The sequence below is a fragment of the Sciurus vulgaris genome, assembly GCF_902686455.1.
Source record: "Sciurus vulgaris genome assembly, chromosome: 3".
Classification (NCBI taxonomy): domain Eukaryota; kingdom Metazoa; phylum Chordata; class Mammalia; order Rodentia; family Sciuridae; genus Sciurus; species Sciurus vulgaris.
In genome coordinates this window covers 96024208-96044817 of record NC_136463.1, presented here as the reverse complement: position 1 = coordinate 96044817, position 20610 = coordinate 96024208, and the positions used below count along the sequence as shown (strand labels likewise).

The 20610-nt window shown below is 32.4% G+C and overlaps 1 protein-coding gene across 5 annotated transcripts in view; it reads left to right on the top strand.

Moving 5' to 3' along the window:
* The window catches only part of LRP1B (LDL receptor related protein 1B), a 1899381-nt gene that overhangs the window by 1285992 nt on the left and 592779 nt on the right, over positions 1 to 20610 (top strand). For all 5 annotated transcript variants that reach the window (XM_079135584.1, XM_079135585.1, XM_079135582.1 and 2 more), the window contains exon 32: positions 11293 to 11442. In XM_079135584.1, coding sequence (XP_078991710.1) covers positions 11293 to 11442 — 150 coding nt within the window. The remainder of the gene's footprint in view (positions 1 to 11292; positions 11443 to 20610) is intronic.

Below are 20610 nucleotides of genomic sequence, written 5' to 3'. Positions count from 1 at the left end.
AGAGTAAGAGAAACAAAAACAGCATGGTATTGGCACCAAAATAGACAGGCAGACCAGTGGTACAGAATAGATGACACAGAGACAAGCACACATAAATACAGTTACTACATACTAGACAAAGGAGTCGAAAACATGCAATGGAGAAAAGATAGCCTGTTCAACAAATGGTGCTGGGAAAACTGGAAATCCATATGCAGTAAAATGAAATTAAACCTCTATCTCTCACCCTGCACAAAACTCAACTCAAAATGAATTAAGGACTTAGGAATTAGACCAGAGACCCTGCACCAAATAGAAGGCAAATAGGCCTAAATCTTCATTATGTTGGTATATAGAGAGTTTAAGGTCTGGTATTGTGATACCTCCTGCTTCACGTTTTCTGCTTAGGATTGTTTTGGCTATTAGCGGTCTATTATTCTTCCAAATGAAGTTCATGATTGCTTTCTCTGTTTATATGAGGAATGTCATTGGGATTTTGATTGGAATTGCATTGAATCTGTATAGCACCTTTCGTAGAATAGCCATTTTGACAATATTAATTCTGCCTATCCAAGAACATGGGAGATCTTTCCATCTTCTGAAGTTTTCTTCAATTTCTTTCTTTAGTGTTCTCTAATTTTCATTGTAGAGGTCTTTCACCTCTTTTGTTAGATTGATTCCCATGTTTCTTATTTTTATTTTTTGAGGCTATTGTGAATGGTTTTCTAATTTCTCTTTTAGAGGATTCATCACTTATGAATAGAAATGTATTAGATTTATGTATTTTGATTTTATATTTTGCTACTTTGCTGAATTCATTCATTAGTTCTAGAAGTTTTCTAGAGTTTTTTGGATCCTCTAAATACAAAATCATGCCATAAGCAGATAGTGAGAGCTTGAGTTCTTCTCTTCCTATTCCTATCTCTTTAATTCCTTTGGTCTAATTGCTCTGGCTAGTGTTTCAAGGACAATGTTGAATAGAAGTGGTGAAAGAGGGCATTGCTGTCTTCTTCCAGTTTTTAGGGGGAATGCTTTCAGTTTTTCTCCATTTAGAATGATGTTGGATTTGGGCTTAGCATAGATAGCCTTTACAATGTTGAGGTATGTTCCTACTATCCCTCTTTTTTCTAGTGTTTTAAGCATGAAGGTGCTGTATTTTATCAAATGCTTTCTTAGCATCTATTGAAATATACTTTTTTTAGATGTAGATGGACACAATACCTTAACTTTATTTATTTATATGTGGTGCTGAAGATCGAACCCAGTGCCTCACATGTGCTAGGCAAGTTCTCTACCACTGAGCCACAATCCTAACCCTCATCCAGAGTTTTTGATGCATTTTTTCCCAATACCAAAAGGCTTTGCATTGTTTAAAGTAGATTAAAACTACACTTCATGGTAACTTTTCTTCCAGTCCTGAAAACTGAATCCAGGGTTTCATGCATATTAGACAAGTGCCCTATCACTGGATGACACCCTGGCCCTTTTATTCTTTCTATTTTGAGACAGGGCCTTGCTAAGTTGTCCAGACTGACCTTGAATTTGTGATCTTCCTGCCTCAGCCATCTGACTAGCTAGGACTACAGGCATGAGCTACTGTGCCTGACTATGCATTTTTTTTAAGTAATATTTTCTCTATGTGTGCCCAAACCATTTTCTTAAAATATATTTAATAATTTATATTGTTTACTAACCCAGATGGAATACTGAAATAGTTCAGAATGTGTGCTCCATTTTTAAAGATTTTTTTAAAAAATTACTTTAAAGACATTTTTAAAGGAGTAAATGAAACTCTGATTTATTCACATATTTTATTTCAATGACATTACTTTGTGAATGTGTGGTATTGGAATAATACTTACAATAGAAATGTCTGTTGGAAATGGAACTATTTGAAGTTGTGATACAATTATACAAACATTTTTTGATTATATGTAAATTTAAACGCTATTTAATGTACAATCAAGGTTAAATCTCACAAGGACACAATTATAGAAGAGTTCATGCCATGGCAATCCCATGATTCTTTCAGAACTATTGCCTTGAGATGATTATTAAGATGAATTTTATAGTACTGCAAATGGCATATGAATATGTGAAAAAAATAAATTCAAATCTGTTTTTGCTGTTATACATGCTTATCATATTCATGAAATAGGTATATATATATGGAGACATTTATCACCACATCATTTAGTAATTATAATTTTATTTACACATTGCAAGAAATTATTATGATTATTATTTAATGATGTGTTTGTCTAGGTGAATGAACTCGGGCTTAAACTGCCTGCCTACTGCAGTCCTTAAATAATTCCCATGAAGAAAATTAGGTGATTAAGAAAGGAGGAGCCACTGCTCAGCTGAGAATAATGTTGTGATTTTATTATTTTTTTCCCAGAATGTGAAGAGAAAGCAATATTCTGTTTGGTGAGGCTGGGGCAGTAGTAGTTCATGACATTTATTTATTTATTTATTTATTTATTTATTTATTTTTTAACTTTTTAATGTGACCTGTATTCTCACCATGAATCCACACCTCTGTGTTTGCATGCACTGAATGTAAGATCTCTGTTTCTATAGAATGATAAGTATTTGACAACAAAAGTAATATAGTTATGTTGCATACTTTTTAAGTACTTACAGTATGTCAAATGCTGGGGAAATGCTTTGCATTGATCATCTCACTGCAATCACTTCTGAAAGGATTTCTTATCTTCCCTTTATGGATTTAGAGTCTGAGACTCATTGAAACAAGTTAGTTGCCCACATTGAAAGTTGGAATTCAAATACAAGTTTATTTCTTCCAAAGCCATATTAAAGCTTGGCCATTTATACTACACAGGCTGGTCATAGTAATAATAACAACCTGACCTCAAGCAAGGGCCAGGGAATAAACATGGTACTCTTTCAAGCTTTGAAAGGGGGAAAGAGACAAATGCAGGTGCCTCTGAGAAATGGAGATCCAATAAGGACATTGCAGTCAGTTTTTCTAAGCAACCAGGAATGTGCAAGAACTAATTTCACCTCTGTGACAATTGTACTTCACAATTAATTATTTCTGATTTTCTAAAAGTTAGTTTAAGTGGCTATGCCACTGACACACTGGACTTTGTTAACTTGTTGAAATATTTTTTCCTATTATAATTCATTAATTTTACCTGCTTGTCTGCTAGTTTTTGTTTTTGTTTTTTTGGTAGAGAAGTTTTATATTTATCTTTAATTTTTTTATTTGTGCACAAAATAATTATACACAATGTGGGATTTGTTGTTACATGTTTGTACATACATACATACATACATATTATTACATACATAATACATACATATTATTACCACATAGTTTGGTCAATTTTGTTCCTTGGAATGGTCCCTTTCCCTTCTCTCCTCTGCCCTGGTCCCCTTCCTCAACTCTGCTTAGTTGTGGTTAAATCCATATGTGTGACATATTTGATATAGAAATGCATCATAATCTTTTCAAAACTCTCAATTTGGTATTTTATGAGTATCTATCACTGAAGACTGAGTAATTGCTGTCTTCAGCAACTGGGGCTAAATAACTTTGTTTCTGTTAAATACAAATTAGCATACCAGTTACCACTGTTGAACTAAATATTCACAATTAAGATTTATTGCTCAGTTTTGGATACATTAAGTGCTTAGGGCAGTTTACATAGCAGAAGATTTTGATTTACTACTTTAAGTAATTTCCATGTTTAAATTATCTTCATATTATGAATTTTATCCCTTTATCATATAAAGCAACTTTGTCAGTCAGCATTATCCTACATGACTTATTCTTAAGGATCTAGTGCGCTATATATTTTATTTCCCTGACATTCACCTTTTATTTTTAATATAATATCAGTGAAAATTATTTGTTTACTTAAACTTCAAGTGCAACTTCTTAAAGTCTTTGAAACTTCTTAAAGTCTTTGAAAGATATCCTTTTATTTAATCATTCCAACTTCTGTGCTGAATTAGTACATTTTAAAACATATTCAAGGATAGGATTCACAAGCATCTTTTACCACATTAAGAAAATCTAAAATATTTCATTGTTTAAAAATAAGATTTAAAAATTTCCAAGATACGTTTTCTTGCTCAATATAACAGAGTTCTGTTATTTATATACACTTGCTACCATCATAGTCATTTTTATTATTTAGGAAGTTCACTCAATAAATAGATATGTATATTGATGAAAATATGAAGAAGAGATTTCAAAAATAGCCAGAGAACTTGTGCAAGCATGTGTATCATAATTACATAACCAATTTAAATTTACAAGGCTTTCATCTGATTTCAAATGTTAAATGAAATAAAAGGTTTTTTTTAACAATGCTTATAAAGTGCATACCCAGAACTAGTAGCAAAACCTTCAGACCCATCCTCAAGAAGGTCATCATCCAGTGAAGGAAAACATCACAGATAATTCTGTGAGATCTTCAGTAGAGTAAAATGAAATGAAAATACTTAATATTTTTCATAAAGATAGTTTCAGAGACACTGTGAACACAGAAGAAATAACTTCTTTGTGGGGAAGGAAAATAGGGGAGAGTTATAGCCAAATAGATGCTGTTTTAAAATATCCACAAGACCTTGAAGAAAAAAAAAAATAACATAATTTGTTTTTAAAGAAATGACAGATGAAGAAGGGGTTTTTCTTTTTTCTAGAAAGGAAATCTACGAATAAAACGCATGAGATAGTTTGATATGTGTAGAAAACTCTGAATTTTTCCATATGAGTGGGAAAAAGCTAACAGAAGAGAGTACGTAGCATCACATTGTGAGAACCACAATTTTAAAGTATTTGAATGGCACAACACCAACACAGTGCGTTTAAGAATCTTTTGTTCTATTTTACTTATCAAGCAGTAAAATATGGTCAGTATTATATGACTATAAGCATTAAAGTCATTTAAATGTTTTTAAAATGAAACACTTCACCAGAAACAACTGGATCTTGATTCTGATCTTTCCTGCATTTTTGCATGTGCTGTTTTCACAAGTCACATAATTTTTTGCCAATCGCCAAGTGCTAGGAATATTGTTTGTAAAATGATTTATACAGGAGAAAGGAAAATATTCTGAAATCTTAGCTTGATAAACAACAAGAATCAGTTTATAAACTTAGCTCAATAACTGTATGTTGCTGATGACTTCTTAAAATAAAATGAATTGAGGCCGATTTCAAGGAAAAAATAGATAAGGTCAAGATAAGGGCAATATACTTAACTAATGGTTGAATTGTATGCTTTTAAAAAGTAAAACATTTATTTGGATAATTTTAGAGTTGCACGCAGTTATTAAAAATAATTCAGGATTTCTCATGTATACCTTACTCTGTTTTCTCCAATTAGAACATTATGCAAAACTATAGTGAAATACCACAACCTAGCTGTTGACCATAATTCTTTCCAGATTTCATGTTTTCTTATATTCATTTGTGTGTGGTTGTATAAATAGGTCAATACAGTTTTATCACATGTGTAGGTTGCTGTATCTACCACTATGATCAAGATACTGAATAATTCCAACACCACATGATCCTTCATGTTTCTCTTCTATGGCCTCATCTGTTTTTCCTTCCTGCCATCACCTTTCACCTCCTTCCCAAGATGTCTGTCTTCCATTTCTAAAATCTTGTCATACTAAGGTGTTTTATAACCAGATCCATAGAATATGTAACCTTTAAAGGTTAGCTTTTCTTTCATTTCACTTTTTTCCCTGAAGAGTCACTGAGATTATTTAATGTATCAGTAGTTTGATCCTTTTTGTTGTTGAGTGATATCACAAAATATGAGTGCAGCAGAGTAAATTTAACAGTTCTCCTATTAAAGGACAGATGGATGATTCCACTTTTTGACTATTACAAATAAAACCATAAACATTCATGTACAGGTCTTTTCATGAACTCAAGTTTTCATACATCTGGGATAAATTTCCAGGAGCGCAGTTGTGGGATCTGATTCAGGTAATAGTATGTTTAGTTTTATAAGTCATTGCCAGATACTGTTCCAAAGTGGCTGTACCATTTTTCATTCCCAGAACCAGCAATGTATTGGTGACCAATTCTCTGCATCCTTATTGGCATTTAGTAATGTAATTTTTAATTTTAGCCATTCCATTAAGTACAGTGATATCTTATAATTTTTTATTTTAATTTCTTATGATATTAAACTTTTTCATGTGTTTTTTAAAAAAATTTGATGGATTTATTGTGTTTATAGTCTTAACTCATTTTCCAATTGAATTATTATTATTTTTTTGTACCAGGGATTGAACCCAAGGGCGCTTAAATACAAGCCACATCCCCAGTCCTTTTAAATTTTTATTTGAGACAGGGTCTTATTAAATTTCTTAGGATCTTGCTAAGTTGCTGTGCTTTGCTGGTTTTGAACTTGTGATCTTCCTTCCTCAGCCTCACAAGCTGCTTGGGATTACAGGTGGGCGCTTGTGCCAGGCTCCAGTTGAATATTTTTGAGCTTAAATTTTGATAATTATTTTGTGGATATTTGTGTTTTATTGATATGTGGATTACGATATTTTCTCCCAGACAGAAGTATATCTTATCAGCTTTCAAAGAAGTTTCAGTTTTGATTTGCTTGTTTTACAAATCAGAAATATTCTGAGTAATTATGAAGAATAATCTATTAATTAAATTATGGGTTATAGGAATATTCAGAGAGATGGTTATAGGGTTTCAAATACAATTTTACCTGAAGAGGGAAATACAAAAACAAAGAGAAAAACCCTTGTACTGCTAATAAATAGTTAATAGTCTTTGAGTGCTTTTTGTGTGCCCCACACCTCTGTATGAGGCAGCTATCCTTATTATAGCCACCTCACAATGGTGAAGTGAGAGGGTAATCAGGCAAGTCTGCCAGAGGCACATAGCAAAGGCAAATTAAGGGTGATGCCTTATTTGTGTTCACTTCAGAGAGAAGTTGGGGATGGAGCAGAGAGAATGCTTGGATTTTTCAGTACATCTATTATTTAACTAACAGAATTTAAGTATTCCCAGGAGTTATACAGCATTTCTTGAGAAACTAGTGAATAGGCAGTTAGCTGCATGCTTTCCCCCAATGGAGTAACTATCCTCTATCAGAGCTAAATTCAATATCTCTCAAATAATTTTGCCCCAGGAATAATCATGACATTCCAGCAAACTCTGAAAAGATTTCTATTTTGTACTATTCGGAACACTATAATTCTTTTACAGGTGTAATATGGGATGGAACTTTTTGGTATATTCTCATTTTTTTTTTCTTTTTGGTAAATATATTTTCAATGGACAGTTTCTATAACTTTTACAATCCCATAAGCAAAAGGGTTTGTTTTGTACTTAACTTTTTGAAGACAGCACAAACAAAAAGAATATTTAGATGACTTTGATGTTATTTATATAACTATCTGGAGGACTTGAAATGACTCATCTCTATCTTAATGTCCACAGTATATCTTCTTCCCAACATAAAACTTTGGTGTTCCCTTGTCCTAAGATCTCACCATTATAATGCTCCTTCAAAATTTAAAAGACCTGTTGAGTTAACAAAAAATTCAAATTTGAAAGATTAAAATATGCAGTGGTTAAAAGCAATTTCTTCAATTTTGTATTGTAAAATTACCTGAGAATTAAAAAAAATGTTGATGGCTAGGGCAAGACCAAAGCAGTTAAATTATAATTTCTGGAAGTGGGACTCAGAGATCAATATATTTTTAATGGCTTTTTAGATAAGCATAGTTCACAGATAAGGATGAAAATATTATAGTAAAATTTGGTATGTGATGGAAAATATTAGGTGTTGCTATCTCTAGAAAAATTCAATTTTAAAATGCCTTTTGCATATATCTTCATATACATTTTAAATTTAATTCCATACTGCATATTATATTAATCTGATTTTGAATCACTTTATAAAGAAAATAAATTAGACATATAAAATGAAGTCTTCATTCTTAAACATAACATAACTTAAAGTGGTTTTAGTAACATATGGATAAAGCTAAATTATCTTATTTAAAACCATTACATAACTAATTTGTACATCAGTTTGTGAGTTACTTTGGTTAAAAGATAAACTACATAATGTTAACAAATTGCATGGGTCTCAAAAAAAATTAGCTCATCTGTTTAAAATAAAATGTTCTAATAAAATATTAAAGGAATTCTTTGGCTTAAAAAATGTAAAAATCAGAGCACATGGATTAAATAGGTTTTTATAAGAATACTAAGATGGGTTTAAAAAGTAATTTTCCTTTTAATAAAGACCTTTCAATTTAGATGATGACTTCTCTCTTCTTTCATACAGTTATTACATTGTTTTAGCTATACTTCATCATCTGATAATCAGCATCACATAATTTTAAAAATTAATAAACATGTCTTTCAGAATGGGCCTATGTTACTACTGGCATTTCTTCAGATAGATCATATAATCATTTTTAAGATTTTTAAATCTCAACCACTCTATTGACCTATATCACAGATACAATTAGACTTCTTTGCATAGTTTCCAGGGAAATTTTAGAAGTTTGCTCACATTTGACCTGTTTTCTTATTGCTATTGAATTAATGTTTTAACATCACTGAGTACTCCCAATTGCATTAAAGAACTATTAGTTTGCTGCTATGTAATTTATCTTTTGAAATAGCACAACCGAGATGTGATCCAGAAATTATTTTGATGTGTTCAGTTAATTCTTCAGTATTGATGGGAATGAGCATATGATATTAACAAGGTAAAAAAATCATATGATGTAAAAATATACTAATAAACTTTAATATGTGCTTGTAAACATGATATATCAATTAATATAAAGCACATTTTTATCAATTTCTTGAATTCATAGTAGGGTTTGTGGAGAATTGCAATTCTATTTTATAATCTAGGGAATAAATGTACTCAAGAATATTCAAATGTTAAAGAAATTTGTTTAACAGGAGAAAGATATATGTGGTTGCTAGATGACATTTATCTTGCACACATACAGATTAATATAGAAACTTTAGATATGTTAATTCTGTGAATTGTAAAACTACTGTTCTAAAACTATTCAATCTTCCAATTGATGTAGAAATTCAAGCCATACAAGGTGGACCAATTGAATTACAGTTCTTTCTCCCTATTTGTCACAGTATCTGGCTACAAGTAGTCCGTCAAAAAATTTAGTGGTGAGCATAACTCTGCTAGGGAGAACTCCTTGAAATAATTTACAATATTCATAATGGTCTTAATTAAGTAATCCATTCATTCTATGCTCATGAACCGTGTTCTTTCTTCTAGGTATCATAGTAGGCAGTGAAAAAATAAACTATGTCACGGTCACTTTCCTGTATGCAGTTACGGTTCAAAAGCAAAGTTGTTGAGTAATAGGCCTTCACAATCTCTGACCCAGTCTCTGTAACTTCCCTGCTCTGTTTAAGTCTACTTTGTATAACATGAATTAGAAAAGAGAAACTGCAGGGTATTAGGTGGATGATAAGGTTCTGTCACTGTAGGTCAATTTGGAGTGAGGCTCATTCAGTATGAATGCACACTCTCCTTCCAAAAAAGACGTTAAGGTAACTTAAACAAATGTATTCCCTAAGAAAGGTTAGACAAGAATATTGATTTCAATAATCCAGGTGAAAGAATATAATAGATTAGTCTATCAAAGTCAGGGTAAAGCAAAGAATTTAAATGCAGTTCCTCTACAACTACTGGCTATGGGTCACAAATCTGACTCTTCAGTTTCTTTGCAGCCAAAGCAAAGAGAGAAATATGGCCAGTTAAAATTTTATATTTTGTACATATGGTTTTTCCTGGCATGGAGCCCTGAAAGAAATTTCTCCCATGGGTCCTTGGATAAAGAGGTCACAGTATAATATACTGCTTTCCGACACTGTATCCTGGGAAGTCTAACAGGGTTTCCTTATGTCTACTTCTTACAACATCTTTCATTCAAACCAAGGGCACAGTGCCAAAGCCCAATTCAACGAAGAGCATCAAGAAGGGACAAAAGCACAGAAATTTGAAAATGCAGTTCTCTGATGGTTTAGCTTGATTGAGAGAGGCAATTTAGAATACCCATGGGTACAGATAAAACCTACATATATTAAAGGAATTCTCTATAAATAAATATGTTCACTCAACTCCTTTAAAAAATTTGGCAACAGAAATGCTGGAGTTATATTTTGTGTATTTTGTGCCATTAATCTGTACTAAATATGTTCTTTATTACTGATTAAAGATGGAGTTTTGTGATCCTGTGCATTAAACAAAGAACTAAGCCAAAGGAAAAATCTGTTGCTTATTAGAAAATTGAGATTTAGATTTATATTAGAAATGTGCATTGAAGTGATTTAGATACCTGCAAAATAAACAAACTCTCCTTCATAAAATTGAATGTTGTTGACTTTCACCCTCAAGATACTATGTCATAGAATATGATATTGGTAATTTTTATTTAATTTTATTTATATAGTATTTCCTTAGTAATTAAATCCAATTTACTACTCTGGTCATTGAAAGAATATCCAAAAATTATATCCCTGCAATATCTAATTATATAAATTTTTCTTGTGAACCCTCCAGTCTTCTATTAGTAAAGCGTAGCATAAGTCAGAAAATATCTGAAATGGTATATAAACTTGTTGGATTATTTCTACTGATTAAAGCTGATTGGGTAAATCAGTGCCACTCTGGCTTGTGACTCACTGGAATTTCAATTATTTAGGCTGTGTTTGAACCTCTCTGGGTGCAGCTGAACTCATGTTAGTTTCTCCTTGTTTCTTCCTTGTTTCCTTCCTCTCTTTCCTTTTAATTTTTCAAAGGAAGCTATCATTTGTGCCTTCTTTACTTCATCCTCTGAATGAGCACCAAGGAACAATATGTAGGTTTTATACCAGGGGCTTTTCCAGAGTAGTTCTGGGTCGCAGAGGCGTACATGGAACCACAGAGACAATTGTTATTATGTGGACCATGATCTTGGTGAGCATGCCAGTAATACAGTAGATGTGTCCTGAGAATACAGATGTCTTAAATGCTTTAGGCACTATTCTCCTCATCCATAATATGGAGCTGTCATTCCTCTCAGTGTCACAAAACTGCTCTGATTATCAACAGATATACTGGTTAGGGGCTTATAGAATTATCTTTCTCAGTCAGTTAAGACAGTATATCATTATTTCCCAATTAACTGAGTCTTATTTTTAAGACAAAAATCTGAACTTTCAACTTATTTCTTCCCCACAAATCCAGTGGTGCTCAGTAAATATTGCTATTCAAGTGATTGCTATTATCTTTAAGTTGTATAATTTAATTACAGGTCTATCGATAGACTATGTCGAAAACAAGCTTTATTGGATCAGTTCAGGAAATGGAACCATAAATAGATGCAACCTGGATGGTGGTAATTTAGAAGTAATAGAGTCAATGAAAGAAGAATTAACAAAAGCTACAGCCTTAACTATCATGGGTAAGTGCAATGATTCTATAGGTAAGATGCTTCTTATCGATTAGAGGTTGATTAATTGTTACCTGTTAAAAGCCTGGGAAAGTTACTGCTCCATTAACAACAAAAGCACATTCAAATTGCACATCTTTATGAGAGTTTTTTCTTTTTAAATTTTTTTAGCTTTAGAAAACAGACTCATAAGACTATCCAGATCAGGGACTTAGCACTGCTAGCAATACTAACTTTACTGTGACTGATTCTTGGCTTACTGTGACTAGTATTTTTTTATGGTTCTTTTCTGTGCTGTACTGCAGTGCTCTAAAGAGTAAGAGCCTTGCATATTTGTCACATTAAAGTCAAATCTGGTTTACTTCTGTTTAGAAAGCATAGCTTTGACCCACATAGATAATTTGAGAATTAAGGGAACAGGATCAATTTGACCAATGAAGGTAAATTAATGAAATTATTCCCTCAACATGATAACCCTTCCTTAACTTTAGAAATGAACAGAGAGGTTTACTGATTTGTTTCATTTTCGTGACTTTTGTTCAGTCTTCTGGAAAATAAAGGGACCTGGCACATAAGTGATCAGGAATCTAAAAGAGAAGTATGTTTTCCCTAGAACAAATAAACAACCTCTACCATGTTTCTATTAGAAACCAATTTTTGAAATGTAAACTTTAATTTAAAAAGATATTTGCAGTTTTAAAAACAAGCACGAGTGAATACCAATAAGAAATATTCCTTGGTGAAGATGATTGTGCTTTTACTTTGTAAATGGAAAGCTCTCGGCTAAAGTTCATTGCAGGTCAGCCTATGAAGATTACTATTCCATATAAAATATCAGTAGTTACATTTTGTTACAGGAAATCAGAAAATTTACTTCATATTTACAATTCCTAATATTGTGATATAATCAGGATAACTTATGTTACTTGTGAAAAGTCAGTTCTAACGTATTTTTAAAGTTTATTTATATAGATAATAAATTAGATCTTTTAGTTCCGTATATCCTATAATCTTTAATTTTAGCCCTTTGGCCATTTCCCAGATTTAACATGTTGTTTTTTGGTAACAATATTCATTAGTAATTGTTTATGAGCAACTAGTTATTAGTGGAAAAGTGTGAAAATTCATTTTCTATGTAAAAATGTATTTTTATCATCTTTGATTTCTAATCATTAAAATATCTGACGGAAAGTAAAAAGGTCTAGATAAAATGTTTAGATATGTTACACAAATTATTGTGTAAAAATGTATATATCAACTAACCATTAATTGCTGAAATGATCTTTATGTCAGTTTTTATACTTGGAACATATATTAAATATATCTGCCTATGTTACAAAGTTGTGCGAATCGCTTGGAGATATATATGGAAATACTTTTATAAAAACTTAGTTCTATGCAAGTGTATACTATGAAATCTTATGCCCACTTGATTTGATGCATAAGGCCCTCTCCAGTTGTACCTCGTTGGACATTTTCAGATGTCTGATGAGATGCTGTAGCAGTTGTTTTATTGACTTTCTTTTGTTGTAGTTTTTTTCTAAATTGTTCTCCAGCTCTTGCTTTCATGAAGCTTTTTTTTAATAGTGTTTTTTTTCCTCCAGATGAGAAACTTAAACATGTACACATAAAATCAACTTTAAAAAAAATATTTTATTTTTCTTTCTAGCCTTTGGGCCATGCCTATGCTGTTCATTTAGCACCATGTTGACATTCTTCTCATTTATGAGTCCAGAAGCTACACACACATGCACACACACACACACACACACACGCATTCACACACACTGTGTGTGTGTGTGTCAGGGTTGTACCTGAAGTTGTGTTGTACCTGACAGTTGTGCTATTTTAGAGTAGTAGTTTATTTAGAATTGTTCTTTAACACCTATAAGACAATTTTAAAAATGGAAAAATGGTGTTTTTATTTCATTCAGCCTTTCCAAATTAACAAGAGCATTTATATTTGTGTGTTTTTACATATCTTAAACCACTTAAATAAAAATAAACAGATTAATCCCTGAAAGTGGTTGAATAATCACATTATGTATTCAAAAATTGAATTCCATTATTTTTTTTAAAACCAACCCAAAATAGTAAACAATAGAAAATAACCTAATAAATTACAGGAAAACTGTTAAAAATCATAAAAAGCATTTTAAGGAAATTTGTTGAATTTTATTGACTATGTATATATTATATATGGTGTACAATATATAGTATCTATAGTATGTAAGTGTATAATAAAAAGTATTTATTTATAAAAATCATGGCCTTTTAGAAAAATTCAAGACTTTATTAAGGTTTATTTCCTTTAATAGGAATCTTAAGACCTTATTTTAACTAGGAAGTGAGTGCTATACTTCTATAATGCCATCGAGTTACAGAGCTCAATAGTATGTATAGTATCAAGAAATGGATCAGGGAGTCCTTTTTAGCAAAAAAAGAAAGTCAGATGGTTTTGCTCACTGACAGAATGGAAGAAAGTTTGGGTGAAATTATAATGTATACAATGTGTCAATGTTGTGAATCTGATGTAGCATCATCTGTTCATGGGAATCTGACTTTGCACAAATTAAAATCTTTAACAAGTGAATGGTTATATATTCATACTTTTCCATGCCGCTACAATATAATTAAACCTAAAAATGAAAATAAATATAAAAAATCTATTAAGGCCTGTTCTATCAACAAGGTAACTGGATATGTCAAATACATCTAGTATTTCAGGTGTTTAAAATATAAAGAACGCAATCAGAGAGGTAAGAGAGGAATTTGAACCTCTGTGAAGTTTCCTGGCAAACTCTGAACTCCCCCTTCTGCTCCGACTTCCTTTCCTTTACTCTGCAACTCTACTCTTTCTCTCTGAGAATGGAAAAAAGGGTGATGACTGCTTCCTGCTGAGGATGAATAGTAATGGCCATAAAAAAGGCAATAAAAGAATAAAACAGAGCAACTTCACACTATCCATGGGATTACTGATAATTGCAGTTACAAATGTTTAAAAAAATTTGCCTAGAGTGTTACTGAAATTGTGTATCCAAAAAACAAAGAAGTAATTGTGCTGTGAGGTGATTCCTATGTAGAAGTGTATGACAGCCCCCCAGAGAGACTAGATAGGCAATGGATAATAAACAACCAGGAGGTTGTGTTTCACTAAAATTTAAGAGAACTGTTCCTAAGATCTAAGGCAGAAATATCTGAACACAATATTAATCAATTTTTAATCCTTGATAATTACAAATTGTAACACTTGGGGTTCCCAGTTTTTCTTGGAATAGTAAAATTGAAATAAATGGGAAAGAATTTTGGAATTTTAAAGTCAGAGAAAGTAGAAGGTATCTGGCAATACCCAGATCAAAATAAAGCAGTTATTTGATGATTCTGTCGGTCCTCAAACCCCAAGAACAAGATTGTTTTTAAAAAAATGCCTTTATGTTTCTCCTATCAAGAAGTAGAGCTTAATTTCCCTCTTGCTGAATGTTGGCTGGACTTAGTGACTCCTTTTCAATAAACAGATTGGGGCAAAAATAATGATTTGTAGCTGTGGAAACAAGGTCATAAAAGGCAGAAGACTTCTCCTTGCTCTCCTTCTCGGATCACTCACTCTGAACAAAACCAGCTGCCTGTTATGGGAACATCCAAGCAACTCAATAGGAAAGCACACACACAAGAAGAGGGAGATCTCCAGTAAAACCAAAGTCAGTTAGTCATTTCAAACCAGGAGTCCTAGTCCCTGTCAGGGTTTCAAAAGACTAAAATGAAAGGCAATAAGATCAAGGTAAACTCAAAGGAGACTCAAAACTAGAACCACCTACATAACTATTCCAGATTTCTGACTCCTAGAGAAACCATGTGAGATAATAAATATTTATTGTTTTAAGATGCTGAGCTTCAGGGTAATTTGTTATATAGCAATAAATAACTAATTCATATGTTACTCCATCCCCAGAGCACTCAATTATTTGTAAACAATCATAAATATTTGAATGCTTAGTCAAGTTAGGCAGACAGTGAATAAGTAAGCTCATTCGGAGAACGTGATGTTGCGGAGGAACGTAGTGCAGGCTTCAGTAGCTGAACTCTCTCTGGAGACGTGGGAAGTGTGACAAATGGAGATCACCCAATGTGAGGTAGAAAACTTCTCAGTCCATTCATTTTTGCCCTAAGAAACATAAATCTTTTGTGTCAAATACTTCATTAAAAGAGAAGCAAGAAGTCCAGAATTTCATATAAAAACACGTAACTTTGAAATGTTAGCAAGTCATCATTCCTTTTTAGAAAAACACCACACAGGCTAACATACTGTATAGGCTTAACTGTGATGGGTAACAGTGTACAAGCCAAGAAAACCAGCAACACAACTTCCTGTTGCTCACTCGGTCCACACCAGTTGCCACCTCCAGTTTGCTTATCCTCTATATGGTGATACTGAGTTGTTGAGAGAAGAAGATAAAGTTAAGATGGCCAATGCCTAGCTGTGCCATTGCAAGGGATTTGGGTGGAAAGTGAAACATAACATAGTACAGCTGGCATAATTTACAGAGGTGAAAGGGCTTCTCTTGTAGAGGACAGTTTATATGATTTCTCTCCAAGGTTTTATGATGCTCTTTGACCAGACCATGTATTCTGCCTAAGTTATATACAGATGGAGAACATACTAACATTAGGTATACCTCTTAAGTGAGTAGAGTTAGTACACCTAGCTCTTGGGAAAAAAAAAATGCAATTGCTATATTCAGATCTTGTATCCCTAACAATAATGACTATCTAATGGCATTCATTCTTTCATTCTTCAATAAATGTGTACTATTGCCTACTGTATGTGCCATATACACTTAGGATATGATGGCAAGAATACTGACTGCACCAAGGCTGCACAGTAGTGTGGAGGAGAGACAACAAAGAAGATAAATAAAAAACATATAGCATGATAGTTAAATGTAAGTGGAAAATAATACAGCAAAGAGATAAGGAAATGCATGTGGTAGGAATGAAATATTAGATTGAGTAGGCATGAAAGGATCCTTACAGCAGCAACTTCTGAATAAAGATTTGAGGAGATAGTGAGGGAAGTTTGAAGGAATGAAATGGGAACTAATAACTGCTTCAGTTACTTGCTTATTTTGCAGTTTTTACATCATTGTTAAGTGCTTTATTTTTTAAAAAAATATAAAAGATATATAATTACATTGAAAAAGATCTTTCTATGTGATTTCAGTAGCTTACCTGGTTAGATATCTTTTAAGTTTGCAACAATTTAAAAAGAGGGTTTTGTGTGCTTCATTAGCTCTCTGAGTTGGCAAGTTCACTTGGTCTGATGTGATTTACACGTTGTACACAATGACTGTTTGATGAGACTCTTAACACCTTTCAGGTTCCTGACCAGCCTATAACTTTGAACATCAAATTCTTCCCCATTTCTAAAGGTGCTCTCGTTGATTGTCTTTTCTCAACTGTCACACATTGCAAATACAATAGCTTCCACTTTCAAATAGAATAGCTTGTGGCTCCAAAGTGACATCTACCACTGTTTCTTAGATATTTTTCTCAGTATTTAGTAAGTTCTTAAGAGATTTTTCTTTTATAAGTGTACTTCAGGTTCATGACATAATGATACTCTAAAAGAGTTTCCTACATGATTTTGAAGTAGTTTGTGTTATAAAATAGTGTAGAGTTAGCTATGTAACTCTTTAACTGTTGATCACCTAGCTTTCAGATATAGGCCTTTTTTGTTTCTTTTATTCACCTTATTCTCACATTTTTTGACATTGTCTTGTTTATCAATACCTGCCTAAGTTAGTGAAGTAAATTAAAATTAATCGAGCTTCTCTTTACTGTTGGGTGCCTTTGTGAGGAGGAGGCTAAAACTCTTCACTAAAATTAGGATTTGTGGGTTGTTTGTGGATTTTATTTAACATGCTATTCCTTTTCCCTCTCCACATATACAGTTTGAGAGCAAACTGCCTATAATATGCTTGTGTTGGAGAGAAAGTTAGAAAAACCAATTCATGAAGCTGAGAGAAAATATACATATGAAACAAATGTAAAAGCAGAGATAGGTTTATTGGTCATTGGAGAAAAGAAAATGGAATTCAGAAAACTGCAATTTATTTGTATTTGTGCTTTTAGGGTGTGAAAGAAAAGACTGAGTAGGACATACCAATCACAGATTTCAAGTAAAGGTACAGATATTCAACAAATGCGAAGTTCTTATGTCTATATAGAAAATCATTAACATTAGTGAATTTCACGCCCAGTAAATGGTTTAATAAGTTATCCTGATGAAGTCTGTCACAATGTGTTGTGTAGTAATTTATTAAGTTTTATTAAGTCAGGAGTTTGAGTTCTAAGTAGTCCAAGGGCTGTGAGCTTGACTTGAACCCTTCACTCCACGCTCACACCTTATGAGCTGTTCATTGTTCTCTTCTAGTTCACTGCATGCACTATTATTACTATTTAAATCTACTGTGTATCTAATTTTGTTGTTGATGTTTATTTTGCTATATGATTTATGGATATTATATTTACCTTGATGTTTTAGATAAGGATTAAAAAATTATCATTGCATTTTATCCTTGATGGTCAAGGGTATACATTTTATTTATATATTTATATGTCTTAGTTTGGACTTCTGTAACAAAGTATTATAAGCTGGCTTATAAAAATAGTAAATGATTTTTTTTCTCACAGTTCTAGAGTCTGGAAGTCTGGGTTTAGAGTGCCAGAATGATCAGGTTCTCATGAGGGCCTTCTGGAATGTAGATCGTTGACTTGTTATATTTTCATAGAATGGAAAGTGAAAGAGAGAAAAGAAGAAAGACAATGAGACTTCCTGGGGCCCCTTCCATGGGGCCCCCATGGTCAAATTTCCTCCTAAATGCCCTACTTCCTAGAACCATCGCACTGGGGCTAGGATGCCAACACATGAATCGTGTGGGGATGCATCTGGTCCAGTATATATATGCTGATCTATCCATTATGCATACACCCTCATCTATATGACTTGAAATGATATAGATTTATGACACAAAATGAGATAGGAGTCCTCATTATCTGATTAAATCATGGACTTTTAGGATTAAATAGAGATAAGTAGGGAAGTATAGTTTAGATTACAACCAGCCATGTAATCTGGGACAGTCAATAAACTCTAGGGCTTCATTTTCTATTCTGTGAAATCATGAAACTTGAAAACATTAGCTACCATGTTTTTATCTTGCATGATTTTATTAATTGCGGGTTGATCCAGAGTACAAGGAGTAGTTTTATTTTATTTATTTTTGTGTGTAGTTTCTGGGGATTGAATTCAGGGTCTTTTACATGCTAGTTAAGCACTCTGTCACTGAAAGTAACTTTAAATAAAGTATTTGGTTGACTCAACACAGAGGAGATGATAAAATTATAAATAAAAATATAGTTAATTTGCAAAGTTATGTTTATCAAAATTCATATTAACCTGTTTTACAAGTTAGGCAAAATAATTTAATTTTGACTTTTAGTTGAGAATTTGGTGGGTGCTTATAACAGAAAATTGGTAGGTTCTTTTTTGTGGTTAGGTTTGTGCTTTTTATAAGCATCTCTGTTACCATCTCTAGCACCTATCCAATCTTAGAACTCGTTGCAATTGGCTAAGAACTTCTATACAAAAAAAATAGAAACCTTGAGCTGCAGTTTAAAAAAAAGTTTATATAATTTCCATGAATACTTAATCTCTCTCAGCTGAAATTTGCTGTTATCGGTCCTACTTAACTATATTACATTATTGATCTGTTTCAAGAAGCAATTTGCCAGAAGTAGGCATAATAAGTAAATATTAGAGAGATATTTATTTTTGGTTACTATTGGGATCAACAGAGAGGGGAAAAAGGCATGTTCTACATGTGTTTTCACTCTCTTGTTTGAAATAGATAAATAGATTTAGCCCTGTAATAAGTGAAAATTGGCTTCTGTTGATTTTATTATGCACAGGATATTTGTTTTAAATCAATGTTAACAAAATAACCTAATTATCTGTCCTTTAGGGTACCCTTGAAAGGTTTTAGTAAATCTAACCCATAAGGACATTTGTTCATACTTTGGGCTTACCTTACAAACTCAAAATTCATCACAAACTCAAAATTCATCATGATAGCTGCTATGAAGATTCACAGCACATGGATAATTTGCTCATGGGAAAATAAAGGCTGTCAGATTAAAATGCTCTTAGACATTATATGAATATCAGAGGATGTCATATTCATTTGCTTAAGAATGAATACAGTGTTAATATTGTTGGGGATTAATTGTTTCAAATGCTCCCACTAGACTTTCTATGACAAAACCTAACCTCTCTGCTAACTGAAAGACTCTGAGTCACAGTTAATGGCAAAAATTAATTTTCACCTACATTAACACAAGTTCTCAACTGGTTTCTCAATGAAACACTTCTAAAATTTATACCTGTATTCTATTTCAGCAAGATATTATTTAGCATGATAAATAATGTTAGGACTTATTAAAAATAAAACATGTCTAGTGTTCAATTTGCACACTTGTTATGAATTTCATTAGATATATAATATACTTTATAAAAAATGATAGATGAATTAAAAATAGGCACATAATAAACAACCTAGTAAAACTGGCACACAGAAATCATCGAATCTTTTTTCTACTTTACTTGCTAAGATAAATTATTATGGCAAGTTGTCATGACATCTACCAAACATTATAAATGATGACAAGTGACAGGCTGCAGATCTGAGGCACTTAATCTTGTTAAGATCCTCAGACTGAGGTCTTGCAGACTCTCACTGAAATCTAGTCTGAAAGGATTCTATACCATGCCTTTTAGCAGTGGGGAGTCTGATAACTTGGAAGTTCTTTTCTGTAATAGTCCACCTTAAGGAGTTACTTCCTCTGTTTTATATGATGCAAATCCTTTTATATATTGTCAAATGTAGATTATATTTCGTGAAAGGTCACTAAATTTCTCTCTCCCTCTGAATGTGAAAAGTTGCTAAAACTTAAAATTTCAGTGTTTGCTTTTATGAGATTCCTCTCTTGTTTCCTTTTATTTTTTTAAATTCCCCTTTTTCTATATAGATAGAAAAGACCTACCTTAGGTCTCCATTGCCTTTCTTCTTTTTCTTCTACTTCTTTTTTTTTTTTTTTTTTGGCAATGTAGTTTTTAATGAGCTA